Genomic DNA, 19,130 nt, shown 5'->3' on the forward strand with positions numbered 1-19,130 from the left:
ATCCACAGCCTACATTTTTCTGGATTTGTATTAGGTTTTGGAAAGAGAATAAATCGTACTTCTATCAACGTCTCTGGGCGGCGAAAGTAATTATTACGTGCTATAAGTATAAGTGCCCCAGGAACAGCTTTTGACCATATCTTGGAAAAATACGCCAGAAGAGAGGTAGAAAACGACTCCTTTTGCATTAGTCAATGGAGGGCAACCACGAAAGTGTTGGACCTCAGTTAGAGCGAGTCCTATACTGCGCTGTCATTGGCCAGCCGCGTGTTCGAGGCATGGCTTAGCGAAGGGTCCATAAATGCAGACATGTTCAGGCTCTGTTACTTCAATGTTCCCAGCTCATTCAGCGCAGCAAACTGCACAATACTCCAAGGAAAAAGGCAGTGACAGCGGCTATAGACGGACAGGGAGACAGCTTCACACAACATGCTAGAAACTCAGGTAAAGTCCCACTGCAACGTTACAGTAATATTTTATCAGCTTGAGGTTGAGCTAATCCATGCTCGTTACATCTACTGTGCTACATCGTTAGCTCGCCTACTGCTTTTCAGTAACAACATTACTATCTGTAAATCTTTCACCGGAGGCTCAGAAATGTCAACACAGCTAAATGTACTGGATGATAATGAAACTGTTAGTGAGCTGAATATTATAACGAGATTTTGTCCACACTTTATAACAGTTAGACCGCAGTAAGTAACTTTACTGTAAAGTTAGTGGATGGGTCTTCCTCTGTGTTGTCGCTGTTTTGTTGCAGGAGCCTATTGAATATTATGTGGGTCATGTTAGTTACAGCGACTGAAAGGTAGAGAAGCGGTATACCTGAGTATTGGTAAAACCACAATAAATCTATATTGAATGTTACGAAGCAAACAGTGGCAGGTCCGAGCTAATGTAGCGTTAGCTGGCTGCCCTGCCTGACATCACTATAGGTTAGTAAACAAATCACTCTGCATTGGGCTTCATCACATAAACCTTTATTGTTGTTTTTATCCTTACATGGAGTTTATGTTGGAGTTGGTGTTGTGCTGGAAGCCTGTTTTGTGGTGTTAGCGCACAGGGCTATATCCCGACCCAGTGCCTGTACCATGAAGCAGGATTTGAGCTTATTGAGGAAACTTCGGGGTGAACCCTGGGTTGTTAGTGCCACGACGGTGGTTCAACTTCTTACTGGGGTAGATCTCCATGGTAACTTATGCTGAACGGCTAACCTGCTCCGGAGCAGGTTATGTTCCAGATAAGAGATCAACTCTATGAAAACGCCGCCAACTGACCAATCAGCTATCTTGGAAAATCACCATCTGTAGGAAATCCCACAGACTGTTTTATAGGCTGCTTTATGTTTGCTGTGGTGATGAGACACTCTTGTCTATAGTGATATTGTAGGCCTACAGGTTTTTACAGTAAGCCTACTAACTTCTTTGAAATGTGTTTAATATTTTTTATTTGCTCCCCAGCCTGTCGCAGATGTTAAAATAAATGGGTTTTATTTTTCTTATGTGAGGCTGAATATTATGAGCAGTTTGGTAGGGCTATTGAAATACTAAATTTTAATATGAACGTAGGCTATGTTGGACTTGTTCAAGTCTATTGGTCATCTGCTGCTAACACCGCCTCTTTTATGTGAACGCGCTCACAGCTGGATTGGGCAACCCTGGGTTGAGTTACCGAGTTGATAACCAGCTTCGTGGTACCGCTTATCCTGATCGCGATTGTTTTGAGGCTACAGCCCATTGACAAAGCAGTGAAAATTTGATTTATAAAAAAAATAAAATAGAAACTGTGTTACATCGTTAAGACTACATATAGGGGTTGGACAATGAAACTGAGACGCCTCTCATTTTAGTGTGGGAGGTTTCATGGCTAAATTGGACCAGCCTGGTGGCCAATCTTCATTAATTGCACATTGAACCAATAAGAGCAGACTGTGAAGGTCCAATTAGCAGGGTAAGAGCAGAGTTTTGCTCAAAATATTGCAATGCACACAACATTATGGGTGACATACCAGAGTTCAAAAGAGGACAAATTGTTGGTGCACGTCTTGCTGGCGCATCTGTGACCAAGACAGCAAGTCTTTGTGATGTATCAAGAGCCACAGTATCCAGGGTAATGTCAGCATACCACCAAGAAGGACGAACCACATCCAACAGGATTAACTGTGGACGCAAGAGGAAGCTGTCTGAAAGGGATGTTCGGGTGCTAACCCGGATTGTATCCAAAAAACATAAAACCACGGCTGCCCAAATCACGGCAGAATTAAATGTGCACCTCAACTCTCCTGTTTCCACCAAAACTGTCCGTCGGGAGCTCCACAGGGTCAATATACACGGCCGGGCTGCTATAGCCAAACCTTTGGTCCCTCGTGCCAATGCCAAACGTCGGTTTCAATGGTGCAAGGAGCGCAAATCTTGGGATGTGGACAATGTGAAACATGTATTGTTCTCTGATGAGTCCGCCCTTTACTGTTTTCCCCACATCCGGGAGAGTTACGGTGTGGAGAAGCCCCAAAGAAGCGTACCACCCAGACTGTTGCATGCCCAGAGTGAAGCATGGGGGTGGATCAGTGATGGTTTGGGCTGCCATATCATGGCATTCCCTTGGCCCCATACTTGTGCTAGATGGGCGCGTCACTGCCAAGGACTACCGAACCATTCTGGAGGACCATGTTCATCCAATGGTTCAAACATTGTATCCTGAAGGAGGTGCTGTGTATCAGGATGACAATGCACCAATACACACAGCAAGACTGGTGAAAGATTGGTTTGATGAACATGAAAGTGAAGTTGAACATCTCCCATGGCCTGCACAGTCACCAGATCTAAATATTATTGAGCCACTTTGGGGTGTTTTGGAGGAGCGAGTCAAGAAACATTTTCCTCCACCAGCATCACGTCGTGACCTGGCCACTATCCTGCAAGAAGAATGGCTTAAAATCCCTCTGACCACTGTGCAGGACTTGTATATGTCATTCCCAAGACGAATTGACGCTGTATTGGCCGCAAAAGGAGGCCCTACACCATACTAATAAATTATTGTGGTCTAAAACCAGGTGTTTCAGTTTCATTGTCCAACCCCTGTATAGCCCCTTTAATTGAGCAATATTATCATTAATTTAGTGTCTAGTTTCAGGACACCTGATGAAGTCCAATACTCACTCTCCTTTCACCAGCTAGTCGCTAACTGTGTCTGTGTGCTATATTGTGCTGAGCAGGTAGTGTACAGTGTGTTTTACTGCTGCAGCTGGGAACAATGCTGATGAGAGTTTTGAGAGTAAATCAAAACATTATAATTGTGAGTTGTAAAACTAAGACAATGAGCTGAAAGAGGCTAAAAATCTCTGCAGAGCTGAGGAGAAGTGTAGGTAATTCTGATAATTAGTGCAGTTTTAAAGAAGAGAAAAACATTGAAATAACCTAAACTGTTTGCATTAAGTGTTACATAATACGTCTACCCCTTGCATCTTCATCTGCTGCTGTACTCATCTGCTCTCATCCACTCGCTCTTTCTGTCCTCTCAAGACCAAAATAAAAATAATCTCTTCAGCCTCACTGAGTTATTCTGATCCTTTTCTTTTAATTCAGAATTATTCCCTGGCCCCAAGGTCTTTATAAAATCTGACATATAGATCCAATCAATAAATCATACGTGGAAAGTTTTCTTTGGATCATCTGTTATCTGTCACGTAAAAAACAAACAAACAAACAAAAAAAAACACAGGACAATAAACTGTAGGCTGAGCTGAGAAGATACCACAGAGCAGGTGATTTGTCATCAGAGTCGTGTTATCTAACAGTTGTGACCTTTCGACAGTGGGAACAGAATTTTTCTCTATCTACGGAAAAGCTGTTGGTTGCAAAGGTTCAATGAGCTGCTGTTGTTTCCTCCTACATTTCATAAGATGAAACACAAACATTTACTGCGCCTGGCTTTTTCTTACAAAATGAAAACGCGAAAAAAACACAAAGACGGGGCGTGACAGTGTTATAAAGGCCGTGAAAAAAGTGTTTGAGCAATAGCTTGATATCAAGAGATAGATGAGGTGATTAACTTAGCTTATCATAAAGACTGGAAACAGAAGCAGCTAGCCTGCTCTGTCCAAAATTAAACAAAATCTAGCTACTTGAACCTCTAAAATTCATTAATTAGCTTTTATCATTTAATGATAATTTTTTTATTAGCTGTAGTTAATCTAAGGACTAATTTATTGTTCTAATGTATTGTTCTATTTTTTTATTACTCAATTAAGATTGGAATTCATTTATCTAATATAAATATCAAAAACTTGTCTCATCAATAATGCAAATTTAAATAATGATAAATTAAATTCAGTCTAATTTCCACATCACGGATCTATTATGATTTTATTATTATTAAAACATTTGAAGACGTAGACGAAGAAGAAGAAATTTCTTTCATCACTGGAGTAATATGCAGTAAGATAATAACCTATTTTTGCATCAGTGTGGGGCAAACAAAACAAGTGAAACGTTCCTCGTGTTGATAATCCTAATACAATGTGCTTGTATGGAGACAAAAAGTAAACAGGACTTGCGGTGCTGCCTCTGCCATCTTGACAAAGCGCTCCAGGAAATTGTACCTCTGTGATAAGTCATTTCCAATTTGCAGACCTTACAGAGCACCACACAGCTGGGTCTCTGTTCTAAAATACCAAACTTTAGATAGGCGAAGGCCAGGTTTGTTAGCTGCAGCTTGTTCTCCGAGGAAATCCCTGCTTTGATCAGGTGCAGCACTTAAATAATAATAATAATAATAATAATCTTTATTTGTAGAGCACTTTTCAAAAACAAGTTACAAAGTGCTTTAACAAGTGTAAAGACAATAATACAAAAACAATACAAGATAAAAGCATGAAAACATTGAAAAGACTAAAATACAGATAAATATAAAATTAGTAAAATACAATAAAATAAAAGGGATAAAATAAAGTCAAATAAGATCGGGAAAGGCTCTCCTATAAAAGTATGTTTTAAGAAGGGACTTAAAAGAGTTCACTGACTCAACCAACCTGATTTCCTCGGGCAGGCTGTTCCAGAGCCTCGGAGCCCTGACAGCAAACGCTCTGTCCCCTTTAGTTTTCAGTCGAGACTCTGGAACAGACAGCAGACCTCTGCCCGAGGATCTCAAGGTACGTGCTGGTGTGTATGGGACTAAAAGGTCAGAAATATAACAAGGCAAGAGGCCATGAAGAGCTTTAAAAGTGATCAATAGAATTTTAAAGTCAATTTTAAAACATACTAGGAGCCAGTGTAATGAAGCTAAAATAGGAGTAATGTGGTCATATTTCTTCTGGTTAAAAGCCTGGCAGCTGAGTTCTGGACAGTCTGGAGTCGATAAATAGATTTTTGGGTTAAACAGGTGAAAAGGCTGTTGCAATAATCCAGGCATGATGAGATGAAGGCGTGTAAAATGGTCTCGGTGTCCTTAAAAGTTAACATAGATCGAATTTTAGCTATATTTCTAAGTTGATAAAAACATGATTGAACAAGCTTTGTGGTGTGCTGCTTGAAATTTAAATTACTATCAAACCAAACACCAAGGTTCTTTGCCACAGGCTTAATGTGATTTACTAGGGAACCAGCAGATGGCAGTATTTGATTTGCCATCTGCTGGGACCCAATGACCAGGATTTCTGTTTTGTTTCTGTTATTTGACATCCATTTTTTAACTTCACAAAGGCAGTTGTTAAGTGAACTCAGCATTCCAGGGTCTGTGGATCTGACGGGCAAGTATATTTGTGTGTCATCAGCATAAATATGAAAAGAAATGCCATGTGTATGGATAATATATCCAAGGGGAAGCAGGTACAAGGAAAACAAAATGGGTCCTAAGACCGACCCCTGAGGCACACCATATTTAACTGGACAGAACGAGGAGACATAGTTGTTTACAGACACGCAAAACTTCCGATTTGACAGGTAGGATGAAAACCATTCTAGGGCAGTACCAGAGATCCCCACCCAGTGCCTCAGTCTGTCTGTCTAACATGATGTTGTGATCAATGGTGTCAAAAGCAGCGCCAGGTCCAGGAGTACCAGGACTGAGCACATGCCTTCATCAGCAGACATTAAAAGGTCATTGGTGACTTTAAGCAGGGCAGTCTCAGTGCTGTGGTACTTCCTAAAACCAGACTGAAACTTTTCAACTATTTTGTTATTTTGTCCAGGGTGCAGGTGTGGCCTGTAAACCAGGGGGCAAGTGCTACAGGGACAGGCTGCAGCCTGACCTTACTGCTTTATTGCGACGCGCCAACCACATTATGCAAATTAAAGTATTTTCGTTATCGATGAGTGAATCGTCCCAGCCCTAATCTGTACACTAGTATAACTTGTTGCCTGGATTCTTGTGTAACCATAAGACACCAGGAGGTCTCTGCACCTAGCAACTGTTTGGCAAGAAATAGCAGCAACTAATCCCGTGTAAAACCACAACTTTTTAGCCACGCTATGGATGACAATGTAAGTCTTTCGGTTCACCACTTTGTTTCAGATTAAATATCTGTTGGATTTCCATTAAATTAGGTTCAGACATTCATTCAGGATGAACTGAAATAAAATTGGTGATCCCTTGACTTTTCATCATCCATCATCAGGTCAAAATTTTAATTTGTTTAATATTTGGTTTATGATCGAACACCTAATGTGATTCCCGTCAACCTGAGCTGTACTTTATGTTTAGTGCTAATTAAAAATCAGCATGTTAGCACGCTGACGTTAGCATTTAGCTGAAAGCACCACTGTGAGGCAAGTACAGCCGCCCGCTGGCATGGCTGTACACTCTTAATCTTGTTACATGTCTGTTTGCATATGGATTAAACAAATGAGATACACACCTTCGTGCTGGAAGGATGATTTTTTTTTTAAACTTTGGACAGAGACAGGCTCGCTGTTTCTAGTCTTTATGTTCAGCTAATTCCTGGCTCAAGCTCTTTTAGTTAACACACAAACACAAGTGTTGTATCAACCTTTTCAACTAATTCTCTGCCAGATAGCAAATCCCTGGATTTCCCAAAATGTCAACATTTAAAGTGAGATAAAAGGCACAGCTCAAAGCTGCCGACAAGTCTGAGGGGAAAGTTGAGCTGAGAAACATTCATTTCAGAGGTTGAAACATGTTGCATGCACACACTTAACATTACAAAGTAGACACAGAACAGTGTATACAGAACAAGCACAACACTAAAAAACACCAGCAGATGGCAATGACGGGCAGCAGCGAGGCCCCAGATGTGATGGCAGAGCTGTTGCTGGATATTGCATGTCAAAATAAATTCACGCCTTTTAAAAGGATTAGGCTTCCCCCCTCCTGACATCACAAACCTCATTACAACACTGTTAAAAGGACGCAACTCCTGATTTCAAACAACATACAAAGAGGTGGGAGGAGGGTGTGGCAAGTCAGACAATACATGGTTGTGTAAAATGAAAACTACACGCTCATAACACCTCTTTTCTGAGTAATTCCCATTTCTTGCATGCACTTAATGCTTCTTGACTCCAAGTTCCTCTGGGTATTGCTCCATTAATGAATGCAAATGGAAAGGCTTACTTCAGTGGTAGAGTATGAATAATGGAAGTGCTCTGATAATGTTATGCAGCTAGTGGAATTAACCACAATCGTGGGAGGGAGGGGTACTAAGTGTAAAGGGTCAGGGCTGGGTTAGAGAGACCTGCAACGAGCCTCAAAGACGCACCTTCACGTGGATCTTGATTGGGAGAGGGATGCCCTCCTTCAGCTCCTTGGTTTTCTCATTGAAGTCCTTGCAGAACTGGCCAATGGGGATTCCTCTCTGGATGGGATAAGAGGGAAATAAACATGGGAAAATGATGGAGGATCGCTTCAAAATGTATGAGAAGTGAGAGCTCGCAAACATTCAGCTGAACGTCACTCGTGTCACACTGTGCTGCCAGAATACAGATGCCTGGGCTGCTGTCAGTCAATCAATCACACAGCGTCAGAGGTCTGACTATATCTGCACACACGAATGGTTCAGGGAATGGGAGTGTGGCGGTTAATACATGTGACAGGTCTGAGTGTTTTTGTGCCATAACATCTTGAGACATTTTTACACTTCATACTAGTTATTCTTGTTATATTCACACTGAGATGCATCTGTGTGTGTGTGTGTGTGTGTGTGTGTGTGTGTGTGTGTGTGTGTGTGTGTGTGTGTGTGTGTGTGCGCGCAACCCTCTGTTGTTCCAGAGTGTGTGTGTCTGTGCATGTCACTCGAGCTATGACTGAATACATGTTGGTGCCCGGAGCCAGAGAAAACCAGTGATGAATGAGCCTCCCATTTTCCAGCTCCTGCGAGGCCAACCAGAGCGAAAGCAAAATGGATGGGTGACATTAAGTCAACACCCGGCCAACGCTGCTCCTTTGCACCATTCCTCTTTGGAGCGGAATTCAGTGGCAAAGACTAATAAAGAATCTAATTATTCCTGCTGAAATTTATACTGACCTTCACCCGCCATCCTTCCCAAAGGCAACACACTGATTGAAATGTTCATTTCAGAAATGAGGGGAAGGGAAAATAGGTTTTTTTATACAGTTTAATGGACTTGCAAGCTTCTATTGCTCCACGACAGAGCAGAGCAAAGCTTTCAGAATCTAATAATGGATCTGATGAAAAGTCAGTCATCCTGAGACATTCTCCAATGACAAGACGCGGAAGACATTTATTTGAACTTAACGGAGCAGAAAGTTCTGTGAACATCATTTCCACTAAAGGCTTCAAAAGCACCTGATGAATGCTAATCAGCCACTCCATCTACAGAACTCCATCCCTTCATTAGTGTCTAAAACATAACTTATTACTCACCAGCGTTTCTGTGAATCTGCTAACATAATAACAAACCGATTGAAATTTCAACACATCACATGAGTCGAGGCAGGTTATTGTTCCAGAGCTGATGGGTGTTTTTTGAATTACAATATCCTATTAATGAAATGAAACACAGCTAGGTCCCCAGAGCCCTCACTAGGCTCTACCTTCCCTCCCGTGCTTATTAATAGTAATCCCATGTCATCTTCACTACCTTCTACCCATGCCCTTCCCTCCCTCCTCATCCCATAAAACAACACAGCTAGGGTAAACAAGCAGGGAGGGCGCACTGAAAGAAAGTCTAATTAAATATGGATTAGTATAAAGGCTGTGATGTTGGGTATGAGTCAAAGCAAACCCTCGGGCTCTGCCTCACACATTCGGCTCCCGTTCCTTTCCCTTCTGTTTAGCCCGTGTCGGAAAATGATCTCTCCCAATGACTCAGATGGCCCTTTCAAGCCACACAATGCCGTGAAAGGGACTCCCTGACCAGCCAGAGATAATGCCCGATGCTTCAAAAACGTGCGAGACATTATGCATACAGAGGAGCGACTGTTCTAAAGATAGACAGAGGCAAAGACTTTGCATGTCCTCCCTGACAAGGCAGTCCTTCGCTGCTAAAAAGAGCTTGAACAAACATGGAGAAAAAAAATAGGGCAAATAAGAGAAAGACTGGCCTGAGGACTAGAGACACGACCCACTTGGAGATAGCAAACACTTTGCCCTGAGCTCTGTACACAATTAAGTATACACCAGAGACAGGTAATCATTTAATTAAACTGTTCCACAAGAGTCCAGGCATCTCAGATGAGAGTGTGAGCAAGTTTTATTTTGGCCTCAGGCTATTTAATAGTTTAACTGCAGTAATTACCGCGATTGAACCGTGTTGGTAATTGCAATCACGGTCTTTAAAAGTGGCAGAGGGCTGGCATGCCATGAAAGCAAGTTTCAAGGTTGGCCCCTCCAACTTCACATGACATTTATCAGAGAGGGAGAGAGAGAGAGAACTAGAACAGTAACATTCATGCCCTGGCCAAATCGCTAACCCCGTTCGCTGCATCTGAGCATCTAATCATCCTCGAGTCCGAACTGCTGGATAAATCCCCTCTCTTCCACCATGACTGATTAGAGCCGGGTGCTCTCCAGTATAAAATGGCTGAAGCCCATCACCCAAGGCGAGGCCTTCCACGCCGGCTGCGGACAAGGACATTCAGTAGCACATCTTCAAAAGACTTCTGAGATCCTGGGCATCGGGATTAAACGCTAATCTACGAAGACATTTCCCGTCGTCAAATCCAGCAGCGGCACTGGTGAGTTAATTGTTGTGTGATCCATTCAAGATCTGCGCGGGACAGTCTTATTACTCATAATTATGGTAGCAATTAGGCATTTGCAATTAAAATCTGAGAAGTGTCCATTTGATTTGACCCTTCCACCATATTCTCTGCAGTCTTTTTTGACACTCCCTCCCTGTTAATGTGATTGGCCTTTCAGCTTCACTAACTCTTTTTAACAAGATGTAGCACTGGTGTGGCAGGATGGTGTGTGTGTGGATGGCGGGGGAGGAGAGACAGAAATGGGAAAGAGAGACAGCTGAGGTGTGTTAAAGTTGTCAGATTGTGGCCAGCGATCGCGGTCAATATTTGAACAATGAGAGCGGGTTTGTTCGCCCGAGCTGAACAACGGGAGAGGAGAAAAGTAAAGCCAAGGCCGTGGGAGGTCCTCATGAATATGGGTGAGTGTGTATGTTTATGTATGAATACTTCTGCCTCATTTCAATCTGACAAGACTATCCGTTCAAGAGTGGATGTGTGTGCATATTAAGCTGCCAGGGACTGCTGACGGTGAGCAAGCGTTCACTGTGTGTGGTCGCAGGTGTCTGCATCTGAGAGGGGGGAAATGTAGAAATGAGGGAGAGAGGAAGAGAAAGGGAGTGGAGGAGGAGGGGAAGGAAGAGATGGAGAGTAGGTCAAGTAAAGTATTGTGCTTATGGATGCGTGGCAAACATGGAGATAAAGGACACAGACGCAGGATAAGGCCTTGGGGCAAGAGGGGGGATTAATTGCCACTGGCACACAAGGCCACATAAATTGCCCAGGGCGGTCGACACAGCTGAGGGCTGCGATACAGTGACAAAGGTGTTACAGTGGAGAGAGGCTGGTGGGAGGCGAGGTTAATTAAACTCTTCAGTGTGTAACACTCTCATTCATTACCTTCATTACCTTGTTCATTTAATCTGCTCCGCTGTTGGCATTTTATCACATTCAGCCCCAGTCTGGCGTCATACAGCTGATTAGGTTTCATGTTGAACCCTCAGCTGCAGAAGGGGTAACAGAGTGAGAGGCTGAGCAGCAGGTCAGTTTAGGTCTAACAGACGCAGCAAACAGCACAAAATAAATTGAGTTCATGCTGGACATGCATTTTACTTGATTTTCTACCCTGGAATCAGTGGATTAGTCTTAAAAGTGGAAAATGAAAACGATTTTCATCCCCCAGTCTCCAGTGAACTGTGCTGAGGCCAATATACAGCCTTGTATAAAAGAGCTGAGGAGCGCTGCTCAAACGCGCTTAACTGACGGAGCGGACCAAATTCAGGGACTCATCTTTATAACAACCAAAACTTCTCAGCAGTGTTGTTTCTGTCTGGACCTTTGCTGAAAATAGACACAGCTTTCACTTTTGGTACCTGGCACAAGAAGAAGAAGAAGAATTTGCTGTTTGAGTGCATGGTGAAAGCAAGCAAGCGGGCGAAGGTGGAACAAAATGGATTGCATCACGACAAAACATCCCATTTTCAACTCCATTAGGTCCCCCTCACAGTCTTGACAGTGTTGTGCTTTTTACCACTTCACATGATTAATCACGTGTGGAGGCTGCTGCAGAAACACAGAAGCCTGAACCGCAGGCAGCTGAGGCTCCACGCTGGAGATGACTGAACAATCACAACATACGCTGACAAGTGGAGGAGAGAAACACAAAGAGAGAGAGTCAAGGGATGGAATAAAGTCAGACTGCAACAACTGATAGCAATGTTTTAACAAACCTTGTGTTGTGTTTGTGGAGTACTCGTGGAGATAAAAGTGAAATTTGCATACTAAAAGGTGTTTTTCTTTTACAAGGGGAACTCCACCGATTTTACACAAGTCTGTTCACAGGCATATGTAAAAAAATAAAAAAAATAATACAGAAAACTTGTACAAAGCCTTTTGTGGCTCCAGAGGGAGCTGTGTAAAATCTGATGAACTGCCTTAAGTGATGTCACTTGAGTTAGCGTCTGTTGGGCCTAAAGACTACAAGTTTGAAAATTATGGAGTTAGAAAGTAGCTTACCAGACATGTGTAGCTGCTCCTCATCTCTGCTTGAGGCTCAAGGCTGCATTAGTCGCTACTAGCATACTACACCCAAATCTCAGACTGAACTGTTGTGTGGTCAGGTTGCACTGTGGGTAATGTTTCGACAAGGAAGAAGAATTTATGGAATAAAAAAAAAGACAATATCACTGGTTCTGCAGTTCTGATTTTGATCCTTTCATTTTTTTTTCAACCTTTCCATCATCAGTACGATGTAGTGCAAAGCTAAATCTGTGAGATACCCTTTCGGTTCATGCCTCGGTAATTACACTGAGTCCTCCATGTTTGCCATGTTTGTGGACTTCAGCCTCGGGTTCTATGCGGAGCAGTGCTCACTGTTGAACTCTTCAGCATTCTTGGACAGTCTGCAACCCCATGTGTCCTACCAAACTTCCCCAATCATGTCTGAAGCAAGAAGTGATGACTGCACAGTACTGTGGACAGCTTGCCCGCCTGGCTGCCCCTCGCCCTCCTCTGCTATTCTCACTGTTCGCCCTGTCCTTTTTCCTGCCTCACCCCCCCCCCCGCCCCCTCTCTGAAAGTGAGCCAGCGTGCAGAATGACCTTCAACCACACCCACAGGGAACAAGAACAAAAAAAAAGAAAAAGAAAATGAGGATAGTAGCAGGATGGAGGAGAGAATGGGATAAACATGTGGAGAGGGGTGACAGACAGCCAGGAGAAAGAAGAAGAGGGGTGAAGAGAAATAAAAAAACCACAAGCTGAAGTAAGGAAAATGGAAAAATCTCTCTTCTCTTGGAAGCCAGCAGAGCGCAGAGCTGAATCTGACAAGAAAGATGACTCTCCATCCCCTTTCTCACAAGTCTGATTAAACCTCTCACTCTAAAATGAACCCGGCACACTGAAAGCCAAAGAAACGAGGGAGGTTGAGCCTTTGCTAAAGGTGCAGACTGGAATGCCTACAGATACACTTGAAGGAGCAGGACCTTGAGGACAAGGTGACGCAAGGAAATTCCTTAAAATAACATCTATGGTCGACCAAAATAAATTTTGAACGAGGAAATCAGCCAGCCTTCTTTTTATAAAAGGTTTTATTTTTGCAAAGATCTGCCTCAGAAATTCCCAATCCTTGTGTTTAAGTATTCAGTAAGCCGGCTGTAATGAGTTAATCTACAACAGAGGGATGATTTCCTTGTGTGACTAAGACAGTAAGCAGACAGGAGGAGGACTAATTAAAGTTGTAACATCTGCCTTCAGAGCTCTAAATGTGTCTACAGGCTACAAGCATCTTTCGCTCCACTTCCTCCGCTCTGACTTCAAGCCAGGAAGGGTAAATAAGGTATCAGCCTGCTCCCAAACAATGCAACTAATCTTCTGCAAGTGGCATCATCACCATTACCATAACCAATGAGTATACTGTAACTGGGTGCTTTGAAATATTCATAGCATCTTCCAGCTAAAAAACTTCCACAGCTGATGCTGGAGGAGAAGCTGAGGAGGGTGGGTGGTCTGGACTGGAGCACGTAACATGCTTACAAATGAACACCACAGCCAAACTCGGACAGCGTTGAGTGAGTTTCTCTTCGTCCTCCTATCCTCTCGGTGTTGAACGGCTCTCTCTCTCTCCCTCTCTCTCTCTGTCGCTCTCTCAAGAGCCATCTTCTCGGCTTGATCTGTATGCGGTTTACACTTTAGCGGTTCGCCGCTGATCCTTGCTGCTCCACTTCTGGACGACTTCCCCCAGCCGCTCCGCACAGCCGGAGCTCGAGCGAGCAGCAGCAGCAGCAGCCCCCCCCGCCCCCCCACACACGGCTCTCTGCCCCCGCTGCTGTGTCAAAAGATAAACCGGGAAACCAGCAGAAGCCCGACACTGCAGTGACAGATCCAGATTCAGATCGAGCCTCTACAATAACCACGGAGCCGCGGGGGATATCGGCCACGCCAGATCTGCACGGAGGGGGAAACCTTGATAAGTAGCCTATTTTTTGTTCCTACAAACTAGGGTCTGCTTGGTGTGGCAGTGGCGATGACTTCCCCCTCTTACAGCCTTGAGACGAGCCCTCTCCTGGAGCCTGACTGTGAACAAACACCCGGACTGTAAGAAAGACTTTATCACCGAGCCCGGCTCATCAACGACAATAAAGAGAGACTTTATTGGTCACCGACAGCGCTTCTACTAGTGGGGGAAAACACATTACTTGCTGTAAATCAAGCCAGGAGGATCGAGCCCAAGTGCAAGACGAATGGTTTGGGTAACTAAAGCTTCAATTTACTACCAGCCGTGCACGGATAAACCCACAATACCTGCTGTTAATAGGGCAGTTATGAAACAGGTGTTGCAGAGAAGCGGTTTAATAGATTTTTAAATTGCCCAAAGGATCAGCAAACACACAACAGCATTGCATGCTGGGGCAGCTAATGATAACGGCACATTTTTCCAAAAGAAAAACAAAACCTGATAACTCTGTAAAAAAAAAAAATGCAAAACAACAAGCCCCTCAGGCAATACCTGACAAATCAACAGATGTTTTGTGCATATGGCTTTAAGTCTGGAGAGCGGATTTATTCAGCAAGGCATTATCAGGGATTGCACACTGGCTGGCTCTATATTAATTAATTACTTTGCACATAATGGCAGAGATGTTGTCCTGATGCCCTTGGTGCTCCAGGGGCACCTGTTATAACTTGTGAGGGATTCTAGTCTTTGATGTAATTTGGAGCTTTATGGGGCGTATTTGTGGAGATAAACTTGGGGTGTAGACAAATTAATGTTTGCTCTACATGGATTTCTGTCCATTTGGATAACACCCAATAATAATAGAAAACAAATGCAAGTGGCAACTGCTCTGCCTCCACCCCTTTGCTTTATCTCTATCCCTGTTGCAAAGAATGAGAGCTTTTTGGATGATTACTTAGATACAAGCGCAGATGGAGGGAGAGTCTTGTGCACTAGTGTCACACCATATAAGCTTAAAGACAAAAGGTGGGACAAAAATGGATTTTCAGAACAAAACAACACACACTTAAGGCTGGAGGAGAAAAAAAAATGAACAAATCTTTCACCTACACACTATTACATGCCATTACTCATGCTTACAGCAAAATAGGCTACCTCACCTTGTCAACAGCAGTGTCACTTCCCGGCAGGGGAATGATGAATTTGGTCATTATTGATGAGCTGAGTGGACACACGGGCTGTCATCCCGGTCCCTCACTCAGGACAGAATAAATTACACAGCGTTGACAGGGAGTCAAAACACAAAACACAGGCTGACAGGGAGATTTCCAGGGTGAAATTTAAGGCGCAGGTGGAATAACTTAAGAGGCACGACCTCGAGAAAAAGCCAGCCGCAACAGTGGCTGTAAACTTCTCCATCCCCACCCTGCGCCTGTAGATTGGGTTTATTCCCAGAGAAAGAATAAAACAAATTTGAATTTCAATATCCTCTCAATCTGTGGCTTGGTGAAATTCATTCAATTTCAGGAGAATAATAATCATGTTGCAGTATGCGGTGAGACAAAAGGCTTCATAGACAATCAGATATTACGAATGCTGGCATGATCCACGCCTGTCCTCCCACCATGCCTCCGAGCGGATTAATCAGTTGAGATCGTTCCTTTCCTCATCTCTTTGATTCATCGGTTTCAGAACAAACTCCAAATGTCTGTGATATTTCAATACTGGAGGTGATGAATACACTTGGATTCATTCAGGCCAAGCTGGCTCATCAAATGCATGTCTTCATATAAGTGGGTGGAAGTCACTTTCTATCTGCATTTGAGTCTTTTCCTCTTCATCACTTTCACCTCTTCCCCCCCTGAGCTTATTTATGAACTATTACCATCATGCAGTAACAGTTTATTAGGCATGTAGACAGCCAAGAGGCCTATTAATCTTTCACTTGCAGTCATATGCTCATTCTCCCTCTCCACATACACACACAATCTCAAGCCCCCTTTTTTACCCAGTGGAGTTCCTCAGCCCTCTTCAATGATTCAGACAGCACCGAGGAGGTGGCAGAGCTCCTGTTAGTCTTACAGTGAGGGAAGTGATGCGTCTTCCATCGGAAAGATATCAATACACACTTTCCACTGGCAGACTTTTCTCAGAGACCGCAATCATGCTGACAATCTCTCGCTCGATCACGCTCAACTGTTGCCATTACGACACATCTGAGCTGGTAATGATTTTTATATTATAATGTCATTGATCCTGTTGAGGGGTTGACACTCCCGAGTGGTGCTGAGAAGATAACTGACAGTCCACTGGTCTGTGCTGTGCTTTTACAGCTAAATACGATAAAGAGAGGTCAGTTCGATTACACTGTAAAGGCAATGGTCATTTCTCAGGCTATGTCAATACTGGGGTTTATACTGTCCGTGGCTGAGATATGAGCTGCAACAAAAAAATTCAGCCAGATTAGCATTGCCTGCATGCACTCACCCAGAGTACACAAAGACAGTCAAACGCATCTCTAAACAAATAGCAAGTTATCAATATTCATCTGAAATGAGAGGGGACTTTGCAATGATTAAAGACTGCAGCACAGTATGAGAATAAACATGGCAGACTATAGAGGCAGAGAAAAGGCTTTGACAGGGCACCTAGCTGCGCCTGAACACAATTAATTAATAATGAATAAGAGAACAAAAAAAGAACAGAAACAGCAACAATACACAGAAAAAAGTAACTTGGGGAAAATCTCAAAATCAAAAAGAAGCAATGTTGGGACCTTTATGGAAACTATTTAATTCAAAGAGCTGCAGAGTAAAAAAAACAATTTAACAGGCTTCTGCTAGAGCAGCCAGGGTAGATGTAGCTCTGGCCAAAGATGAAGGACGCTTAGTGCTTACTAGGCAGCCAATGTCTTTAACCATAGCAACAAACATCAAACTATTTAACATTTAGTTTGAATAATGCTGGGAAAAAAACAAGAATGTTTTCTTATCTTGCATATCTGGTAGTTAATGGGGACAGATGGCACCGCGTAATGCAACGTGAGCAGAGTTTGAATTCTGTCGATGTAACAGATTTACCACTGTGCATGTGTGCGTCTCTCTTTCAGGCATGGTACCCACGCCCCAGGTGTGCGTATCAACCCTGGTCACAGTGAGCACGATGGCAGTGGTGGACCTCTACCTGCTGGAGCAGAGCATGCTGGGGGCTCGTGGTCTTCCAGGACCCAGCGTGTGGCAGTGTGTGACAGTGTTGCTAGGTGATGTGGGCTTCCTGCTCGCACTGCGCTTCGTGTCGGCCGGCGTGGTGTCAGAGGCGCGGTCGCCGCGTCGTGGTTTTGCCAACGCCCTCTGGTTCCTGTTCCTGTCCCTGCTCCAGCTCAAGCTCTTTTTCGTCTGTCATAACTACAGGCAGGAGCGCCGGCCGCCCGATCCGCTGGCAAGGAAGACCCTGACGCTGCTGCTGTCCATCTGCCTGCCCTCCCTGTTTCTTATCCTGACGGGAGCTGACCACATGTCCCCGCAGCGCAGGAAGCAGGAGGTGCGTGGCCGGCTCCTGTGGGTGGTGGTGGACCTGCTGGATGTGCTGGACCTGCAGGCGGGGCTGTGGGAAGCCCAAGGAGGGGCTGCAGCAGGAAGTGGAGGGGTGGTTGAGCAGAGGCTGCCCATGTGGGCCGAGGGCCTAGTCTTCTTTTACTGCTACGCTCTCCTGCTGCTGCTGCCCTGTGTGGCCCTCACAGAGCTGGGGGCCACCGGCCTGCCAGGACAGAGGGGGCCCCGTAAGGAGGCTTTGTACCCTTGGCTCAGCTTGGTGACTATCAATATCTTCACACTGGCTCTGAGGGGCACAGGCATGCTGTGGTACAGGGACCCTCGTGTGTCCACTGTGTTCCTGGGAAAGAACCTGCTGGCTCTGGCAGTGAAGCTGAGCTCAGCCTGGGAGAGACACAAGCAGGAGCACGGTGCTGCGGGAGCGGGGACTGTGGCTGGAATAGAACCAGGAGACTCAACCCTGCCAAGCCAGAGCTCAGGGCAGGGAGAGGGACAGACCCAGGGGAAAGCTCCTCCCTCTCATTATCACACACTGTCTCGCTCCCAAAGCCACACTCTCTCCCACGTCAGCCTGGAGCCCACAGACACACCCTTAGGGCCCTCTTTCATCTCCCATGAACTCTAGAGTCTCTCTGAACACGCACGCATGCACAAAAGCATGTACGCACGCCCACACCCAAAACTCAGACCAGCCAAGCCAGTATCACATCCAAACAGATAACTTTCAGTACAGCAGTGATGGGTATAATGCAGAGCGGTGGAAATGCATTTGGCAAGCTTGGCTTTCTGCACATCTTGTTGTGCTAAGAATAACTCAAAATGCATTTGTGGGCGTGTATTTTTAAACTAAACACTGTGACCACATTTATCGGACTGTAAAGGATATTCCAGAAATGTACGTTGAGGTCTAGTAGTGTTTATTCCCTTCTTTAATCTGGGCACAACTGCCCAAACTGCCTCAGATTAGCTGAATTTGATGCATCCAGATGGCTTGAGGTTTTCTTCATAAACAGTTTTAATTGTGATTTCTTGCTACTCCATGTACATTATCTGTTTGGGATTATCTGTGGTTTCCTTATTTGAGTTAAGCACATGTCGTTTCAGGGAAAAATTTGATCAACGCTCTTCTGCCTTAAGATGCCAAAAGACAGACTGTGACCTTTAGTGTACATTTTCTCTGTCACTTACAGAGAACTTGCAAAGAGAAAAGTAATAAGTAAGTAATACAGAGGAGTGATGATTTATTTTTTCCCTTCAGTACCACAGAGACACGATTGAAAAGGCATCCACCAGTAAAACTCACTCTCCACAGTGCTCCAATATTTCAATGTCTAACCCAATGGAACCAAATCTTTTGGGCTTGTGAGCCTTTAAATCAAAGTCTGCTCCCGACCCCAAGTGATGCTCTCTTTCTTATTTGAATAGGTTTCAGAGGCTCGACTACGCAAAGCTATCCAGCTTTTCTTTTTT

General features: G+C 44.2%; 2 protein-coding genes across 3 annotated transcripts in view; one reads left to right on the forward strand and one right to left on the reverse strand.

Annotated features, from left to right (window-relative positions):
* Positions 1-19,130, reverse strand: part of mrpl11 (mitochondrial ribosomal protein L11) — a 46,346-nt gene that overhangs the window by 5,716 nt on the left and 21,500 nt on the right. Inside the window, exon 3 of one of the 2 annotated variants that reach the window (XM_038699726.1) lies at positions 7,715-7,810. The exons of the other annotated variant lie outside the window; for it this stretch is intronic. Coding sequence (XP_038555654.1) covers positions 7,715-7,810 — 96 coding nt within the window. The remainder of the gene's footprint in view (positions 1-7,714; positions 7,811-19,130) is intronic. 2 annotated transcript variants of the gene reach the window in all.
* tmem265 (transmembrane protein 265) lies at positions 13,321-18,884 on the forward strand. Its single transcript, XM_038699725.1, has 2 exons — positions 13,321-14,404; positions 17,219-18,884. The coding sequence occupies exon 2, from the start codon at positions 17,221-17,223 to the stop codon at positions 18,283-18,285; it is 1,065 nt and encodes a 354-aa protein (XP_038555653.1). The 5' UTR covers positions 13,321-14,404; positions 17,219-17,220; the 3' UTR covers positions 18,286-18,884.

Source organism: Micropterus salmoides, unplaced genomic scaffold (assembly GCF_014851395.1).
Source record: "Micropterus salmoides isolate LMB-PRFRI ecotype aquatic unplaced genomic scaffold, ASM1485139v1 Ms_hic_scaffold_5, whole genome shotgun sequence".
Lineage (NCBI taxonomy): Eukaryota > Metazoa > Chordata > Actinopteri > Centrarchiformes > Centrarchidae > Micropterus > Micropterus salmoides.